Here is a 19,621-nt window from a genome sequence, read left to right on the forward strand (position 1 = left end):
GCTTTCACGGTGTAAATTATCTTATCTCATGTCATACACTCTGACAGCTGTTGTTACAGTGCTGATGTGACATATGCTTAAGTAGCTTACACTGTCAACAATGCTTTAATCACATACAAATGAAAATAATCACTATATTTTTTTCAGAGTTACCTGCTCTCTAAACACCATTTTACAGCTTCTGGCAATTCTCTGCGAATATGACCGTTAACTACGAACTCCAGGGACTTGGGTGTCCTTCATAACTTGTCAGTCCAACATTCCGAACACAGAGCTTTCAGAAGGTCACTTAGCGTGCCGGAGAAAACTTTCGGGCGTAGCGACGTTTACATCCAACGCCACCTGTTCCTAGTGTTGCCACATCGCACGTCGCGGTTCGATACATGCCGCGTCCACAAGTTATTTTCGATTCAGTGGTACAACTTTGTTATAAGCGATGCTTATGATATTATGTCCAAAAGAACAGTCTCTGTCGCCAAGCAGACAGATTTTATAAAGTCTAACTAGTCTATATTTTATCATTTGCCGAAACTTATGTTTCAGTAATCACGTCTTCCGAGAACCTTACATTATTAAGCTAGACGATTACAGTCAGTTCAAGGGATATTTATACACTTTATACAAGTTTAGCTACCTTATCCGGAAGGTAATTGCATATTTTGTTTCTTCATTTAGGATTGCTAGTTGAAACCAGCGACAGAATGGAACAGGCACAGACTCTCGGAATCTTAAGACAATCAGATACGGTACTATTGGGTGATAGCCGCGTTGTTCATTTCAAAAAAAAAAAAAACTTGGAAACAAAAGTTAAGTCTTGAAATGTTTCAACGAAAGTTCCACCCTGTTACTGTTAATGAATGATTGTACTTAAATGCAAGGGTCAATGGACGGGAATGGATTGTGTTGTTCATGACTGCGTATTTTGATTTTGAGGCACACTCTTAGAAATATGATACTCATATAAACAACTAAGAATTATGGAAATGATTTAATTTATATACCAAATTTAATATTATGGGTCATTCATGCGATCTATAATGGGGACACAGGTCTTTTGTTTCTCAAACATATGCCCGGCCGTTTTGAGGGACGCTCCACTGGTGGGAACAGAAGTGAAACTGAAGAAATCATATTCCTGGTATTAAGGATAGTTAGGAAGCTCTCGTGATTTCTTGCAAAAGCTGAACATAGCGTCTTTCATGAACAAAATATTGACCGCAGTCAGCATCTATTATGCCTTTAAGATAATGTACCTTGCATGCTTTCGTCAGTTAATCTAATATTCGGTGACAACTCAGTTTGGTACCAAGGATACAGAGTCAAAGAATATTTGTATCATAGTATGTAATTTCTGAGCATTAAGTCTTTCAGAAGAGACTAGCAGGAGACAGTAAAATATAAAGCAAGAGTGTATGGGTGAATGGAAAGAGATTCAACCATTCTGTGGATTAACAGGCAACAAAAGATGCATCTAAAATGTATTAGTCTCTTCTCAGTTCTGCTGTGGTTTCTCTTGATCCCACCACTGGTATCGTGGCGCGCGCACACATTACATTACCGCGCGTGCATATTAAGTTAAAATGTAGATGTATTGGTAATCAAATTTCGACTTCATAGTGTTATTTAAACCTCATATCTTTCCATTTCGCCCTTTTCTTTCGTTATAATCACACAAACATCTTTCAACTCAATCTAGATCGTAGCCTAGGCTACAGATCAGTATGCCACCACATCTAAGATTACATAGTCACATTCACGGGATATAGGCCTACCAACTCACAACTAAACTGTTACCTTCCAGCCTAATCGAGACCTAGGGATACATTACAAATCAGCCTGTCACCACAGTTTTCATTTCATAAAATAACAGACGCAACATAATTATCGTCAGCGTTCTGTCATCTTTGTTATTTTGCACAATGATGTCACGTGCCACATCATAATTATGTTACAGGATTAAGCTGACATCCGTTACCAGTAGGTTTAAATGACCCCAAATTTCAGTTTGAACATGGATGTTTTCACTGCACAAATGAAAGACAGTTTATGCAAGTTTAATGGCACCTCATGAAAAACAAGAGTTTTAAGTCTGGAAACAGATTCAACATGTATATTAGAAGCCAACACCTGACTCAAGGAGGCTGAGAAATATGATGAGAAAAATTTGTAGCTGGTTGTAATTTCTTGAGAGTGCACAAGAAACTCAAGATGGCATATCATGTTTGAAATTGATAGTTCCTAGGTGCATGCAATGTGCAGATTGTAGCACAGAAGAGACTTGAAGATACACCATGTTTCTAAGTTTATCTGTGAGTTGTCTCATATGTCTACATCATAATCCACAAACTACCCAATGGTGTGTGGTGGAGGGTACTTTCAGTACCACTATCAGATCCCTCCAACTCTGTTCCTTTCGCGAATACTATGTGGGAAGAATGATGATGGTAAGCCTCTGTATTGGCTCTAATTTCTCGAATTTTCTCCTTGTGGTCAGTACATGTAATGTATGTGGGAGGAAGTAATATGTTGTCCAACTACTCCCGAAAAGTGCTGTCCCGAAACTTTAATAGCAAATCTCTCCATGATGCACAACACCTCTCTTGTAACATCTGCCAGTGGAGTTTTTTTAGTATCTCCATAATGCTCTCTCGCCAGCTAAACAATTCCATGACGAAAAGTGCCACTCTTCATTGGATCTGCTCTATCACTCCTACATGATAGGGATATCAGATGAACAATACTCAAGAATCAGGCAAACATACGCCATATAAGCCACTTCTTTCATGGATGAGTTACATTTCCTTAAGATTCTTCCAATGAATTGGAGTCTGGTATCTGCTTTTCCCACTATCTGTTTTATGTGGTCATTCCACTTAAGGTCGCTCTGGATAGTTACGCCTAGATATTTTATGGCAGATGCTGTCTTCAGCTGTTTGTCATCAATAGTGTAGCTATACAGTAGTGAATTTCTTTTCCTATGTATGCGCAATATGTAACATTTCTTTACCTTCAGGTTCAACTGCCAGGGCCTGCACCATTCATCAATTCTCTGCTGGTTGTTTTGCAAATTCTTATTACCTCCTGGCATTGCTACTTTGGTATAGACAGCTGCAACATTTGTGAATAGCCTTTAAGAGCATCTGACTCCTACTAGATCATTTATATATACCGTAAACAGCAACGGTTCTATCACACTTCCCTGTGGCACTCCAGGAATTACCTTTACATCTCTCGACATAATGGACAAACAACTTTCTGATTTCTGGCTAAGCCACAGTGCTTGTATCTGGTACAGAAATTAGGCATAGTGTTTAAATTTTAGCACCATTTTAATCGTGTTTAATCAATTAGGACCATTGCTGTTGCTGAATGGGTAGTGTTGCTGCCTTCATTGTGAAAGGACCCAGGTTCAATTCCCAGTACAACCTCACATTTTTTTGAGGTAGAAAAAGTCAGGAACAGGATTCACTCAGCCTTGTGAGGCCAAATGAGTAGCTTGTGACATCATCAGGATTCATCTACTGGCAATCTTGTAGGCTGCAATCTGAACAGGCCTAAGGCTAAATCTGTGAATGTTGTTTACGTTTCATTTTGCTGTGTAATGAAACATTTAAAAGAATTTCCTAAAATGAATGTGGCTGTTTTATAATATATTTGCAACAATATTCACCACACGTTTCTGATATGTAGAGGCTGGAAAACCATATTTTTTCTGAGCTAGAACAATTACAATCAATTGCAACAATGATTACCAAAGTACAAAGTGCAACTGAAACAGCCAGAAAGATATACATGTTCAGTAAACAAGATTAAAAGAACAGTAACGTCACATTTTAATGAGGAACTTGAAACTTCCTGCATAGGGTAGGAGCATGTAGAGGATCTACGGCTCAAGTTTAATAGAATAGTTGACCATGCACTGGAGAGAGATGTGCCCAGCAGAACAGTTCATAATGGGAAGGACCCTCCATGGTGTACAGTCACTGTAAAGAAACTTCTAAAGAAACAGAGATTACTGCATAATAGACGTAAAACAAAGCAGAGAGCTACAGCTAGAGAAATGCTGAATGAAAAGCATTTGGCTGTCAAAAGAATAATGCATGATGCCTACCATAGGAGAATATTGTCAAACAATATTTTACAAAACACAAAGAAATTCAGGTCATATGTAAAGGATGTTAGTGGCACTAAAGTTAGTGTCCTGTCCCTAGTGAATGAGACAGGAGCTGAAACTTAGGGTAGCATAGCAAAAACTGAAGTGCTTAACTCCGTTTTCAAATGTTCCTTTTTACAAAGAAAATCAAGGAGAATCGCCCCAATTTAATCCTCGTACCACTGAAAAGATGACTGAAATAAGTATTAGTGTCAGTAGTGTTGAGAACAGCTGAAATTACTGAAAAAAAAGCTCCAGGACCCGATGGAATCTGTACCACATTCAACACTGAATTTGGGGCTGAGTTAACTTCTCTTATGCTGATGGCCTTGCCGCAGTGGTAACACCGGTTCCCATCAGATCACCGAAGTTAAGCGCTGTTGGGTGGGGCTAACACTTGGATGGGTGACCATCCGGTCTGCCGAGTGCTGTTGGCAAGCGGGGTGCACTCAGCCCTTGTGAGGCAAACTGAGGAGCTACTTGATTGAGAAGCAGCAGTTCCGGTCTCGGAAACTGATATAGGGCCAGGAGAGCGGTGTGCTGACCATATGCTCCTTCATATCCGCATTCAGTGACGCCTGTGGGCTGAGGATGACACGGTTGGTACCGATGGGCCTTCATGGCCTCTTCTGGAGGAGTGTAGTTTTTAGTTTTAACCTCTCTTATAATTATAATCTATCACAGATTTCTCAAACAAAACACCATGCCCAGTTCTTGTAAAAAAACACAGGTCACACTCGTCTACAAGAAGGGTAGCAGAAGAATCCACAAAACTACCATCCAGTGTCCTTGACATTGATTTGTTGTAGTCTTAGAACATATTCTAAGATCAAACATAATGAGGTATCTTGAACAAAATGACCACCTCCATGCCAACCAGCATGGATTTTGACAACATTGATCATGTGAAACCCAACTCTCAATTTTCTCACAACATATTGAATGCTTTGGATCAAGGCAACCAGGTAGATGCAGTATTTCTTCATTTCTGAAAAGGATTTGACTCAGTACCATGCCTATGCTTATTGTCAAAAGTATGTTCATTTGGGATATCACATGAAATTTGTGACTTGACTGGTAGGGATGACACAGTATATCATCTTGGATGGAGAGCCATCATCAGTTTTAGAAGTAACTTCGGGTGTGCCCCAGGAAAGTTTATTGTGACCCTTACTATTCATGGTGTATATTAATGGCCTTGTGGACAATATTAATAGTTACTTCAGACTATTTGAAGATGATACAGGTATCTATGATGACATACTGCTGAAAGAATCTGCATAAATATTCAGTCAGATCTTGATAAGATTTCAAAGTGGTGCTAAGATTCTCAATTTCCTTTAAATGTTCAGAAATGTAAAATTGTGTACTTCAAAAAACGAAAAACATAGTATCCTATGAGAATAATATCAAACTACATCCACCTCTATACCAATACTTTCAAGAATTTCAAGAATTTTATTCACCATAGATCATTTTACAATGATATTGGCTTCGTCATACAAGATGTACTAGTACATACAGAATAACAAAATAAACTTCTGTCAATACATTATAAATACATTTGAAGCATGGCAGTGTACCAAATTACAAAGGATAGCTTTTAAAAGCTAACGCAACAAGCTATCTTATAATCTAATATAATAAGGTATTTTATTGTTTATAGTATAAACTTTGTAATTACACACGATTAACCACAGCACAAAATAATATGTTTAACTACAGACAACTTTTAAATGCTTATATTCTCCTCAGGCATCTCAAAGAATTCTTTAATGTCATAGAATGGATGATCTGACAGCCAGCTGTACCACTTAATTTTAAAAGAATTTTTATCCATAGACTGAACATGAATTGGCAATTTATTGAACATTTTGAGTGGGTTAACTTTGTGGGAATTTCCTGTTCTCGCTAATCTGTGGCGCGGTATGTCTAAATTACCGTTCGCCCTGGTGTTGTGTTTGTGTATTTCCTTTCTAGCCATAAATTTTGAAATATTATTTTTAATATAGAGTACAGACACATAGATGTATAAATTTATAATTGTAAGTATTCTGAGTCTGGAGAAAAGAGGACGACAGTGCTCCCTATGACCTCTTTTACATATTATACGTATGACTTTTTTTTGTAATTTCAATACGTTTTTGATGTGAGGGGAGTGCCCCCATATAATAAGACCATATGAAATATGTGACTGGAATAGCCCAAAGTATGTCACCCTGAGGTACTCCAAGCTCACTACCTCCCTCAGTTTCAAGAGAAGATATGCCACCTGCAAACCCCCATAAGGTACATGACACAATACATATCAGTTATTAGGCTTTTCTCCTGTTCCATTCATATATGGAGTGCGGGAAGAATGATTGTTTTAGTGTCTCTGTGGGTGCAGTAATTATTCTAATCTTATCCTCACGATCCCTATGCGAGCAATACATATGGGGTTGTACTATATCCCTAGAGTAATCATTTGAAGCCAGTTCTTGAAACTTTGTTAATAGGCATTATCAAGATAGTTTATGTCTGTCTTCAAGAATCTGCCAGTTCAGTTCCTTCAGTATCTCTGTGACACTCTCCCATGGCTGAAACAAACCCGTGACCATTCATGCTGCCCTTCTCTGTATATGTTCAGTGTCCCCTGTTAGTATTATTTGGTAGGGGTCCCTCACATCTGAGCAGTATTCTAGAACCAGTTGCATGTGTGATTTGTAAGCGATCTCTTTCGTAGACTGATCGCAATTCCCCAGTATTCTGCCAATAAACTGAAGTCTACAGTTTGATTTACCCATGACTAAGCCTGTGTAATCATTCCATTTCATATACCAACAAAGCATTACACCCAGGTATTTGTAGGAGTTGGCCAATTGAAACAGTGACTCATTGATATTATGGTCAAAGGATACTACATTTTTTCCTTTTGCACAGTCAAAATTTTACATTTCGGAACATTTAGTGGAAGTTGTCGATCCACCCAAGATCACATGCTGTTTCATCCCCTCCAAAAAGTCCTCAGTCCAGTCACAAAATTCACTTGATATCCCATATGATCGTCTTTTTAACAATAAGTGTAGGTGAGGTACTGAGTCAAATGGTTTTTTGAAATCAAGAAACACTGCATCTTCCTGGCTGACTTGTTCCAAAGCATTCAATATGTTGCGTGAGAAAAGTGTAAGTTGGGTTTCACATGACTGATGTTGTCAAAATCCATGCTGGTTGGCATGGAGGAGGTCATTCTGTTCATGATACCTCATTATGTTTGAGCTCAGAATAGGTTCTAAGATTCTACAACAAATCGATGTCAAGGATATTGGACAGTAGTTTTGTGGATCACTTGTACTACCTTTCTTGTAGACGAGTGTGACCTGTGCTTTTTTCTAAGAACTGGGCTGATTTTTATTCCAGGAATCTATGGGATAGATTATAGTTAGAAGATGGCCTAACTCAGCCACAAATTCACTATAAAATCTGATAGGAATTCCATCAGGCCCTGGAGTTTTGTTCAGTTTTAATGATTTCAGCTGCTGCTCAACACCAGTGACACTAGTACTTATTACACTCACCTTTCATTGGTACAGGGATTAAGTTAGGGTTTTCCTACGTAGAGGAACATTTGAAAATGGAGTTAAGCATTTCGGATTTTGCTTTGCTATCCTCAGTTTCAGTTCCTGTCTCATTCGCTAGGGACTGGACACTAACTTTGATGCCACAAACAGCCTTTACTTAAGACCAGAATTTAATTGGGTTCTGTGAATGATCACTTGACAATATTCTGCTACAGTAGTCACTGAAGGCTTCACGTATTGCTCTCTCGACAGCCAAAAGTGTTTCATTCAGCATCTCTGTCTAGAGCCCTATGCTTTGTTGTAGACCTATTATGCAGGAATCTCTGTTTCTTCAGAAGTTTCTTTACAGTGACTGTATACCATGGAGGTTCCCTACTGTTATGACTGTTGTAGCGGGTGCATATTTATCCAGTGCATGGTCAGCTATTCTTTTAAACTTGAGCCACAGTTCCTACCCTGTGCTGAAAGTTTGTAGTTCCTCATTGAGGTATGATAGTACTGATTTTTATCCAGTTTACTAAACATATATATCTTTGTGCTTGTTTCAGTTGTCGTTTGTAGTTTGACAATCATTGTTACCACAGCTGCGTCACGGTCACTGATACCAGTTTCAATGTGGACATCCTCAAAGAGGTCAGATCTATTTTTTGCTGTGAGATCCAATACGTTTCCATCATGAGTGAGGTTCCTAACTATTTGTTCTAGGTAGTTTTCAGTGAAGGAATTTAATATAAAGTTTCACTGGATGTCGTATCATGCCCACCACTAACAGCACTCTGATTTTCCCAATTAATTGTTGGGTGATTAAAGTCTCCACCAATGGTCACAGTATGATTGGGGAACTTACATAAAAGTAACCTCAGGTTTTCTCTAAAGTTCACAATGAGTCACAGTTGGAATCAGCCCACTCATGCAAATACCTTGGTGTAACACTTTTTAGGGATATGAAGTGGAATGATAATGTAGGCTCAGTCACTGGTAGAAGAGGTGGTAAACTTTGTTTTATTTGTAAAATACTGGAGAACTGTGATCAGCCTACAAAGGAAATAGCTTACAAATCACTCAAGCAACCAGCCCATAGTACTAACAGGGATGGCACGAATGGTCACAGGTTTGTTTGATCCGTGAGACAGTGTCAAAGAGACAATGAAGGAACTGAACTGACAGACCTAGAAGACAGACATTATCTATCCTGAGAAAGACTACTAACAATGTTACAAGAACCAGCTTTAAATGATTACTCTATGAATATACTACAATCCCCTACTTATTGCTCGTACGGGGACTGTGAAGACAGCATGCACAGCGTTACAGCATGCACAGAGGCATTCAAACAATCATTCTTTCCACACTCCTTATATGAATGGACTGGGAAGAGATCCTAGTAACAGGTACGATGGGATGTACCCTTTATCATGAACTTCACTGTGGTTTGAGGAGTATAGATATAGATGTATCATTTAAAAATTAAAAGCTGCAAACATTTTTCCATATTACTCTGAAAATGGTAATGTGCTGCTTTTTCTAGTTTCAGATATATTAATTGAGCTGAAGAGGAGCATGTCAGTACTATAATAATAAAGTGCAATGATTCTCATGATTATTATTAATAATGATTGTTTCCCTTTAGGAGAGGGATTGAACTTGAATTCACAATTTCATCTCTCGACGTTTTGCTTGCCAAAAACTCTTCATCCTCTCAGAATGTTCCTTCTCCTGTTTGTCCATTTTTTTTTTTACCAGGCTGGTGCCATGTTCTTTCCTCAAACTTTACACTTGTGATTTTATTCCGACACTCAGTGCGCTCTTCGGGATTTTTTATGTAGATCTGCTGCAGATGCCTCTGGATTTCTTTCAGCCTCTCTGTGCTGCATTTGCTCTTTGTTATACTAATGAAAAGTTTCCTTGCTGTTCTGGAGTCTTCCATCCTGTAGGTACATGTATAAAATTTGGCTCGGCATTTTCTGATTTTGTCTGTTACTGTGTTGGTCTTTATGTAGAGCTCGTTTTGCAGTTTCTTCATCCAAATGATGTTGATTGCCCCATAAATCTTCCTGAGCATTTTTCTTTCCTGCTTTTCTATTTTGATAATTTTTGAATGACTATCAATCACTATTGTTTCAGCTGTGTAGATTGCTTCTGGAAGAATCACTGTTCATAGCGGCTTAATTTTGCGTCTGTTGAAATGCACTTCTTGTACGCCTTCTGGAGCTTGGTGATTCTTTGTTCACTGGCAATTCGGTTTACTCCTGAGGACTGTATAGTTTCTCAGAGGTATTTAGAATGGCAGACTTGTGCAGTTTTACCATGTTTTGTGACTAAAGGGGATTTATTTTCTGGCTGTCTTTCCATATATTTGGTTTTTTCTTAAGAAATCTGTAGTCTAGTTTTTTTGTGAAATTTCATGTAGTTTTGTCCACTGTGTGAATTGCTTCTGTTCTGTTATTGGTGATAATTACAACATCATCAGCGAAAGCAAGGCACTTGACTTAAATTCGGTTTTCTTTTTTGATATAAATTTGGATGTCCTTTATGTGAGATTCCTATTCCCTGATGATCTTTTCTAAAACAATATGGAAAAGCTTTGGGGATACTCCGTCCCCCTGTCAGACGCCAGTTTTCATTTCGAAGGTTTCTGATATTTCGCCCACGAGTTTCACTTTGGATGTTGTTCCTGTATGTGTCTGTCCTGTGATTTTTCATGTCTTTCAGTCAATCCCAAATTCTTCCATGATTTTAAACAGGGTTTCACAGTCCACTGAATCGTATGCTTTCCTGAAGTCAATGAATGTAATTGCTGTTTTCCTCATTTGTAATATCAATATCGTCTTTAAGCACCAGATCTGTTCTGCACATTATCGTCCTTTTCTGGTACTCACCAATTAGTGGATCTGCTTGGGATTCTATCCTGTTTAAAAGTGCTTTGGAAAGGATTTTTTAAGTTACTGGGAGCAGGGAAATTCCTCTGTAATTGATGATGTCTGTCATGTCGCCCTTTTTGTGTAGTGGGTGAATTAGAGTGCATTTCTAGTCGTCTGGTATTTGCTCCATCATCCATATGTCCGGTATTATATGATGTAGTTTCCACATATGTATAGTATCATTTAGTTTCCAGAATTCAGCAATGATCCCATCTTATCCTGGTGCTTTGTTATTTTTCAACTGCTTGACTATCTCCCTAATTTCATCAAGATCCAGGGCATGTGAGTCTGAGTGTGAGAATACTGGAGGAGAGAAGATAAGTTTTTCTTGGGGTGGTTCACAGTTGAGGAGGGAATTGAAATATTGGGCTAAGATTTTGCAGTTATTTTTCGTGTTAGTTTCCAAAGAGCCATTGGGTTTTTTGAAGCACAAGCTAGGCGCTTGGTATCCCTGTAAGTTTTCTCTGAAAGTCTTATAGAAATTTCTTGTGTTATTTTTGATGAAATATTTCTGGATTTCGCAGAGTCTGTTGTCGTATCCCCATTTTTCTTTTCTAATTATTTTTGAGATCTGATTTTGGGTCTTAAGAAAGTTCTCCCAGTTTTCACCAGTTTTGTGACTGCTAAATTTTTTCCATGCAGTTATTCAGTTGCCGACTGCCTGACCACAGATTGTGTTCCACCAGTGATGTTTCCTGGAGTGAGGGGTTTTTCCTAATTTGATGACTTCCTGAATTTTCTCTGTTAGTTTCTTCTGGTCTGCTGATTGATTTGCATGATTATTTCTTCTTTGTTGAGTTTCAGATACTCTGGATCTGGTTTGGTACTTTTGGGTGGCCTTTTTAGCATTCTGTTGGTTTGGAATTTTGTTTTTATTTGGAGAAGATGATGATCTGATTCAAAGACACCTTTGTGGGATCTGACGTTTAGAATTTCTTTTATGTTTTCCTTGGAAATTGTGACATGGTCAATTTGATATTCACCCTGTCTAAGACTGGGTGATGTCCAAGTGTTTAATTTATGTGTGGGTTTTTGAAATTGGGGACTCATGACTTTAAGTCCGAAGTTTCTGCAGAAGTCGATTAGTTTTTTCACCATTCTTGTTGGTATGTTTGTGTTTGGTATGGGTGCCAGTGGTATCTCTGTCTTTTTTTTTTTCTAACCTAACTGTGCGTTAAAATCACCTAATAAGATTTTCACATGGTGCCTTGGTATTTTGTTTGTTGTTTCTTTTAGTGTTTCCCAGAAATTGTTCACAGTTTCAGGGTTGATTTTATTGTGGAGACTTGTGGGAGCATGCACACTGATAAAAGTGTAGGCTTTATTAGCTGATTTTACTGAGAGCAGGGAGACTCTTTCATTGGGAGACGTGAATTCAATGAGTGAGTCGAGTATGGAAGTGTGTACGGTGAATCGAGTTCTGATCAGGTGAATCCAGTCTATAGACTGGTGCCTGGGATAGTGACTCTGTGGTAGTCTTTTCCATCATGCGTTCAAGTTGAATTTTGGTTTTTGTGGTGATCTCTGTTGAGACAACAGGATTTTTGCATCATATTACTATTATTATCATCATCATTATATGTAATAGTTTTATATGTTGATTGCAATTAAAACAATAAAGATGTATGAGTTGGCTGGCTATGGTGATGATGCAGACCCATCTTTCCTAATGAGGAATTTGAGTCAAGTGTTTTGTCCTTTTTATGTCCAGATCAGTAAAGCCAGTTTTTGTAATCAACATGGTCATTAAGTCAGTTATTTCAGTCTTCAGTCAGGTTTCCATCCCTTTTTAACTATAGAAATTATTTTCCACTTTCATTGAAGTATAGTTCAAAATCTGTAATGACTGGTGATGACACAAGCAAATTAATCAAGGGTCCAAACTTAACTTACCTGACACAGTTCAGATGACAGCTGAACAGTCCAACTGGTTCACAATAAACAGTCTGATTTTTGATCTCACACAAACAGTTATTGGATTTCAAACAGGCAAAAATAATGGTTGTACACTAAAAGAAACATCTATGTAAATGTCATGATTCTAGCTGGATAACAATCTCTAATCATGTTGACCTAAAGACAAAAGTGTTTGCTTATTTTAACTGCGTGTTTTATGAAACTGTCTTGTGGGGCAGTGCACCTAGAGTGATATCACATTTGTTCAACAGAAGTAAGCTGGAAGGATACTGAAATGTGATCTAAATAAATTGCAGCTCAAGGCAAAATATAAGTTTCATGTAGATTTTGCCTCCTTGTCTAGCACTGAGAATGGAGTTATGTTGTTTGCTGTAAAGGTATTCAATAAGAACCGATCTAACAGTGCCTGAAATTGGGACTCCCAACCAATTCAGAAGAAAATTTAAATCTTCCCTGATTAGCTATTCCTTCCACAAATTGTCTGAATATCTAGATTCAACAAGTGAACAGTCTGCTAGCTATATGCCAAGTATCCTGGACTGTTGTAACTCGGGCTCCACATTTACAGGTGCTCATAAGTATTTTCTTTGAAAACTACTGCACTGAAGCACAAAAGAAACTGGTATAGGCTTGTGTATTCAAATACAGAGGTACATAAACAGGCAGAATATGGTGCTGTGGTCAGCAACGCCTATATAAGACAACAAGTGCCTGGTGCAGTTGTTAGATCGGTTACTGTTGCTACAATGGCAGGTTATCAAGATTTAAGTGAGTTTGAACATGGTGTTATAGTCGGCGCATCAGCGATTGGTCACAGGATCTCCAAGGTAGTGAAGAAATGTGGATTTTCCCATACAACCATTTCACGAGTGTACTGTGAATATCAGGAATCTGGTAAAATATCAAACCTCTGACATCGCTGTGATCGGAAAAAGTCCTGCAAGAATGGGACTGGCGACGACTGAAGAGAATCATTCAGTGTGACGGAAGTGCAACCGTTCTGTAAATTGCTGCAGATTTCAGTTCTGGGCTGTCAACAAGTGTCAGTGTGCAAACCATTCGGCGAAACATCATTGATATGGTCTTTCAGGACCAAAGGTCCACTCATGTACCCTTGATGACTGCACAGCACAAAGCTTTACACCTCATCTGGGCCTGTCAAAACTGATGTTGGAATTCTGATGACCGGAAACATGTTGCCTGGTCGCACAAGTCTCATTTCAAATTGTATAGAGTGGATGGATGTGTATGGGTATGGAGACAACCTCATGAATCCATGGACCCTGCATGTCAGCAGGGGACTGTTCAAGCTGATGGAGGCTCTGTAACAGTGTGACGCTTGTGCAGTTGGAGCGATATGTGACTCCCAATATGTCTAGATATGACTAACAGGTGACACGTATGTAAGCATCCTGTCTGATCACCTGCATCCATTCACGTCCGTTGTGCATTCCGACAGACTTGGGCAATTCCAGCAAGACAATGTGAAACCTCACACATCCATAATTGCTACAGAGTGGTTCCAGGAACACTCTTCTGAGTTTAAACACTTCCGCTGGCCACTGAACTCCCCAGATATGAACATTATTGAGCACGTTTGGGATGCCTTGCAACGTGCTGTTCAGAAGAGATCTCCACCCCTTCAAACTCTCACAGATTTACGGACAGCCCTGATGGATTCATGGTGTCAATTCACGCCATCACTACTTCAGATATTAGTTGAGTCCATGCCATGTTGTGTTGTGGCACTTCTGCGTGATCGCAAGGGTCCTACACGATATTAGGCAAGTGTACCAGTTTCTTTGGCTCTTCAGTGTAGTTTTATCAAATAATTATTACGCTACTAATAGGAGAAAAACTAGTTGCTTTATAATGAGGAAGTAGCAGCTTTTTTTGAATAGTAGCTTTCTTTCTGATTTACTTGGTTAAATGTAGCTGGTGTAACCACAAACAGCATTCAGCAGTCTACAGAAGAAGTTTCTGTGATCTGCTTGTCTTTTAGTAATAAAATAATGTAAGCCCTGTTTGTTCCATATCCTAGAAGTTTCTACTGCTTAATGCTATCAACATAACCTAACAAGTAGCTGCTGCGCACTTACTACCACTTGCAAGTATTTACAGGAGACTAATGATGATTGTCAAAGAATAACAGTTATCTACATCTTATAAAAATAGAGGTGTATTTACAGTGGACATCATTATTGTAAACTGGTTTCAGGTTATAATGTTATGAGCTTGAATGTGAACAGATAATCAGATAATAAGGTGGAAAACTTGGGTCTTCGTTTCAATTTTCAGTTTACAAAACTGGTAACAACTAATTAACCATTTGGCAAAAAAAAAGCATAAAAAAAGAAACAAACAGTTTTTGATTACTCCATTCATCCCACAAGTGGGATACAAAGTTATCCATAATAGTAGTAGATGAGAAACTTCTAGTTTGAAACATTCTTGTTTTCTAGTTATATATATTAGCCACTGCTTACCTCCATCTGCTTCAAAATATATACATGACTACACTGAGAAACCCCACAGGCAGAACAGACAGATACAAATTATATCTTCGTAATTATTTACATTTCATCCCATGAAGGGTGAAGAGAAACATCTTTATAACTCATTTTGATTGTTAAGCATAGGTTTCACTCATTTTAATCATTTCATAAACAATTTATTCAAAAATCAAAATTTGGAAACTCCGCACAACTATTTAAACATATTTATCATTTGACTACCTAGTAGACTGAATACACAGCCAATATTTAATGTTGTCAATTAACTGAGATCACTGGTAATGAGACAGATCATGTTTTTGAACTTTAAATAAATGGGCAATGACAGATTTATAGCTCAGTAACTCCTCGTCTACTTCTGCAAACTTCTTTCGTATCAGAAACTGACCATATGATTTCTTGGCCAGTATGTTGAATCTGGAGTTGACACTTCAAGGGTATTCATAAGCAGCATCAGCCATATTTACAATAGTTATAGGTAACAAACTGGGATCATAGTTATTATGTTGGAAGGTAACATTATAGATCTTTAATAAGGCGTAATAGTATAAGGACCCAAATATGAAGCATGGAAATATTCAGCTTTTCACAACCAAATTCTAAATTGTATGTCCAGTTAACATGCTTATGAGCTCATCTGCAGAATAATGAAAAGCATGGTTAAGTCCACAATGGTGAAGTTTCATTTATATCATCATCGACAGAAAGAAACAACTGAATTCTTTCTAAGAAGAAAAAAAATAAGAAGAAAACAAATTTGACTTTTGTATTTAGTCAGTGGATAATGGGAACAATGAGGAAATTATGAATTTTTGTACTGGAGGATATGGCTTTCTATTGTTTTTCTTAAATAGATATATATGATATGTGTTGGAAGTTTGAAGAGGAAGTTTAGTATAATGTTTATCTGATAACAGTCATCCGAGACAGACAACTAGGTCAATTATGTAAGAATGAAGGAAGAAACCATCCAGACACTCACTGAAATTATTTAGAGAAATCGTAGCAAACCTAAATTAGGATGCTGAGACGGACTGATGTGCTTGACATGTTTATTTTTAGTGTCAATACTAAAACACATCAAGTTTGATTAAAATGATATAATATTATTAAGAAAAAAAGTTTTCCTAAAATGTGTCCATTTAGCACACACACACACACACACACACACACACACACACACATATTCTCTCTGCCCCCCCCCCCCTCCCCCTCCCCCCTCTGCTTCTGCTCACCCATAGAGTACTGGTTCCTCTCATGCAAGCAGAAAGTCACATGTCCAGCACAATGCCCTATACCTTCCTTGTTCAGTCTCTGTGATATGAAAGAAAAACAGTGCAGCCAGACAAAGTCTGACTGCAGCTTATTGTCCATTGCTTGCAGTTAGTCTTCTTCCAACCATAAATGAAAAATGAACTTCTACCTCAACAGCAAAGCCTAGTCTTGTAAGGGCATGGCTTGTTTTATTGCAGCTTGCTCTCAAAGAGCTCACTTAGCTGCTTCGTCTGTTTGCTCATTTCTGTGGATTGCAACATGTTCTGGGGCTCTGCAGAAAGCTGTGACCTTTCCCTGTATTTGTAACAGGAGAACAAAAAGTGTCACCTTATCTGAATTACATTTTAACCTGAGAACATTAATTGAATTATTTAGAGGGCACTGAGAGAATCAGGTCAGGGAAGATATGATCATGCTTGTCATGAACTGCATTCTATGAAAAAAATTCAAAACCTGGGCTTTACACCCATTTTGACAGCCTCTTGCTTGTGAATTGCAACTGTCTTGTGGCTGCTGACAAGCTGATAAAGAGCAAAATTTGGAAAATTGTTCCTGAATTTAGATTTCTGTATGGGGTCCTGTATTATAGATTTTAATGTTTGGAGGTGTCCAAGAATATGAAACCTCAAATACACTCCTGGAAATGGAAAAAAGAACACATTGACACCGGTGTGTCAGACCCACCATACTTGCTCCGGACACTGCGAGAGGGCTGTACAAGCAATGATCATACGCACGGCACAGCGGACACACCAGGAACCGCGGTGTTGGCCGTCGAATGGCGCTAGCTGCGCAGCATTTGTGCACCGCCGCCGTCAGTGTCAGCCAGTTTGCCGTGGCATACGGAGCTCCATCGCAGTCTTTAACACTGGTAGCATGCCGCGACAGCGTGGACGTGAACCGTATGTGCAGTTGACGGACTTTGAGCGAGGGCGTATAGTGGGCATGCGGGAGGCCGGGTGGACGTACCGCCGAATTGCTCAACACGTGGGGCGTGAGGTCTCCACAGTATATCGATGTTGTCGCCAGTGGTCGGCGGAAGGTGCACGTGCCCGTCGACCTGGGGCCGGACTGCAGCGACGCACGGATGCACGCCAAGACCGTAGGATCCTACGCAGTGCCGTAGGGGACCGCACCGCCACTTCCCAGCAAATTAGAGACACTGTTGCTCCTGGGGTATCGGCGAGGACCATTCGCAACCGTCTCCATGAAGCTGGGCTACGGTCCCGCACACCGTTAGGCCGTCTTCTGCTCACGCCCCAACATCGTGCAGCCCGCCTCCAGTGGTGTCGCGACAGGCGTGAATGGAGGGACGAATGGAGACGTGTCGTCTTCAGCGATGAGAGTCGCTTCTGCCTTGGTGCCAATGATGGTCGTATGCGTGTTTGGCGCCGTGCAGGTGAGCGCCACAATCAGGACTGCATACGACCGAGGCACACAGGGCCAACACCCGGCATCATGGTGTGGGGAGCGATCTCCTACACTGGCCGTACACCACTGGTGATCGTCGAGGGGACACTGAATAGTGCACGGTACATCCAAACCGTCATCGAACCCATCGTTCTACCATTCCTAGACCGGCAAGGGAACTTGCTGTTCCAACAGGACAATGCACGTCCGCATGTATCCCGTGCCACCCAACGTGCTCTAGAAGGTGTAAGTCAACTACCCTGGCCAGCAAGATCTCCGGATCTGTCCCCCATTGAGCATGTTTGGGACTGGATGAAGCGTCGTCTCACGCGGTCTGCACGTCCAGCACGAACGCTGGTCCAACTGAGGCGCCAGGTGGAAATGGCATGGCAAGCCGTTCCACAGGACTACATCCAGCATCTCTACGATCGTCTCCATGGGAGAATAGCAGCCTGCATTGCTGCGAAAGGTGGATATACACTGTACTAGTGCCGACATTGTGCATGCTCTGTTGCCTGTGTCTATGTGCCTGTGGTTCTGTCAGTGTGATCATGTGATGTATCTGACCCCAGGAATGTGTCAATAAAGTTTCCCCTTCCTGGGACAATGAATTCACGGTGTTCTTATTTCAGTTTCCAGGAGTGTAGTATTGCAGTACAGTAAGAGAAAACACCTGTTAGCTGTTTTCCTGTATAACTATTCAACAGCTTGAAGTATAGTGGTTAGTGTCACTGCCTCTAGATTGAAGGGTCCCTGGTCTGATTCCTAGCCGGGGACTGGGTGTTTGTGTTGTAATCATTTCATTTCATCTTCCTTGATGCACAAGTCACCAAAGCGGTTCAAATAAAAAGGCTTGCGCTCAGGCAGCTGGACAACCCCAGGTGGCATCTCTAGCTAATAATGCCATACAATCATTCATTCACGTGCAGCAGTCAGGTTACTGAACCACACAGAAAGTGATTAGAAAGCTGATTGCATTCTAAAAAGTTTAATCTCACATCACAGTTATCAGAAATTGAGTAAAAACTGGTATTGGAGAAGAACAGGGAAGGAAATTAGCTGTGTACTTTCAAAAAGTAATCATACTGGTGCTGGAATTTCAGATCTAGAGAACGCAGCGGTAGACCCATCAAAACCATGGTCTTTCTGTACAGCTGGTGAGGGTGACACCACAAATACTTTTTGAGCATATACAGTCCTTCATAGGTTTGAGGAGGAGAGTTAAAATATCTTCTTTCCACAGTTTGCAAGAATTCCATTCATCAATACAGCATTAATAGGGCACAAGAATACTCAGCTGGGATCCCTCTGATTGTCTCACATACAGTGAAGGTTGTTATTCTTTCCTACATGACAAACACAATTAAGATTTAATGGAATAATTAATAGAATACAGTAATTACAGCTATGGTCTGTACTTGCTAACCTTAGTAAAATGATGTTATTTGAACCTGTGCAGAGCTGTTTGCCTGCCTGCTCACAGTAGCTCTCTTCACTAAGTAAGAGGACATATGCTTTTCATACCAGCCCTACAGAATTTGGAATTTATGCATCTACAGTTTTGCGGACTGTGGTTGTAAGATAATAATAAAGAGTAAAACACTTTATACTTAATATTTTTAGTATTCATGTTACAGCAAATAATGATACTGTGTAAGCTGCAATAACAATTTTTATGTTGTCTCATGATGATCAGAATACTGAAATTGGTAGCAAATAAAAGTTTTGTTTTATTAGCTGCTTATTGAATGCAAGAAGTTGATATTCTTTAAATATTTATGAGCTGTGGGAGACTGCCTACACAAATTATTAGGGAAATGCTTTGTAGCAGAGCTCAAATACTTGTATGCTCTAACCACTGTTCAGAAGGTA

At 39.5% G+C, this 19,621-nt stretch overlaps 1 protein-coding gene and 1 pseudogene across 2 annotated transcripts in view; one reads left to right on the top strand and one right to left on the bottom strand.

Moving 5' to 3' along the window:
* Positions 1-356, bottom strand: part of LOC126471311 (probable glucosamine 6-phosphate N-acetyltransferase) — a 43,060-nt gene extending 42,704 nt beyond the window's left edge. The window contains exon 1 of one of the 2 annotated variants that reach the window (XM_050099443.1): positions 154-356. In XM_050099443.1, coding sequence (XP_049955400.1) covers positions 154-171 — 18 coding nt within the window. In that variant the 5' untranslated portion in view covers positions 172-356. The remainder of the gene's footprint in view (positions 1-153) is intronic. The other variant, XM_050099435.1, reaches the window with a different exon arrangement.
* Positions 357-4,472: 4,116 nt separating this feature from the next.
* LOC126422370 (5S ribosomal RNA) lies at positions 4,473-4,590 on the top strand (annotated as a pseudogene).
* Positions 4,591-19,621: the final 15,031 nt, after the last annotated feature.

This window comes from Schistocerca serialis, chromosome 1, assembly GCF_023864345.2.
Source record: "Schistocerca serialis cubense isolate TAMUIC-IGC-003099 chromosome 1, iqSchSeri2.2, whole genome shotgun sequence".
Lineage (NCBI taxonomy): Eukaryota > Metazoa > Arthropoda > Insecta > Orthoptera > Acrididae > Schistocerca > Schistocerca serialis.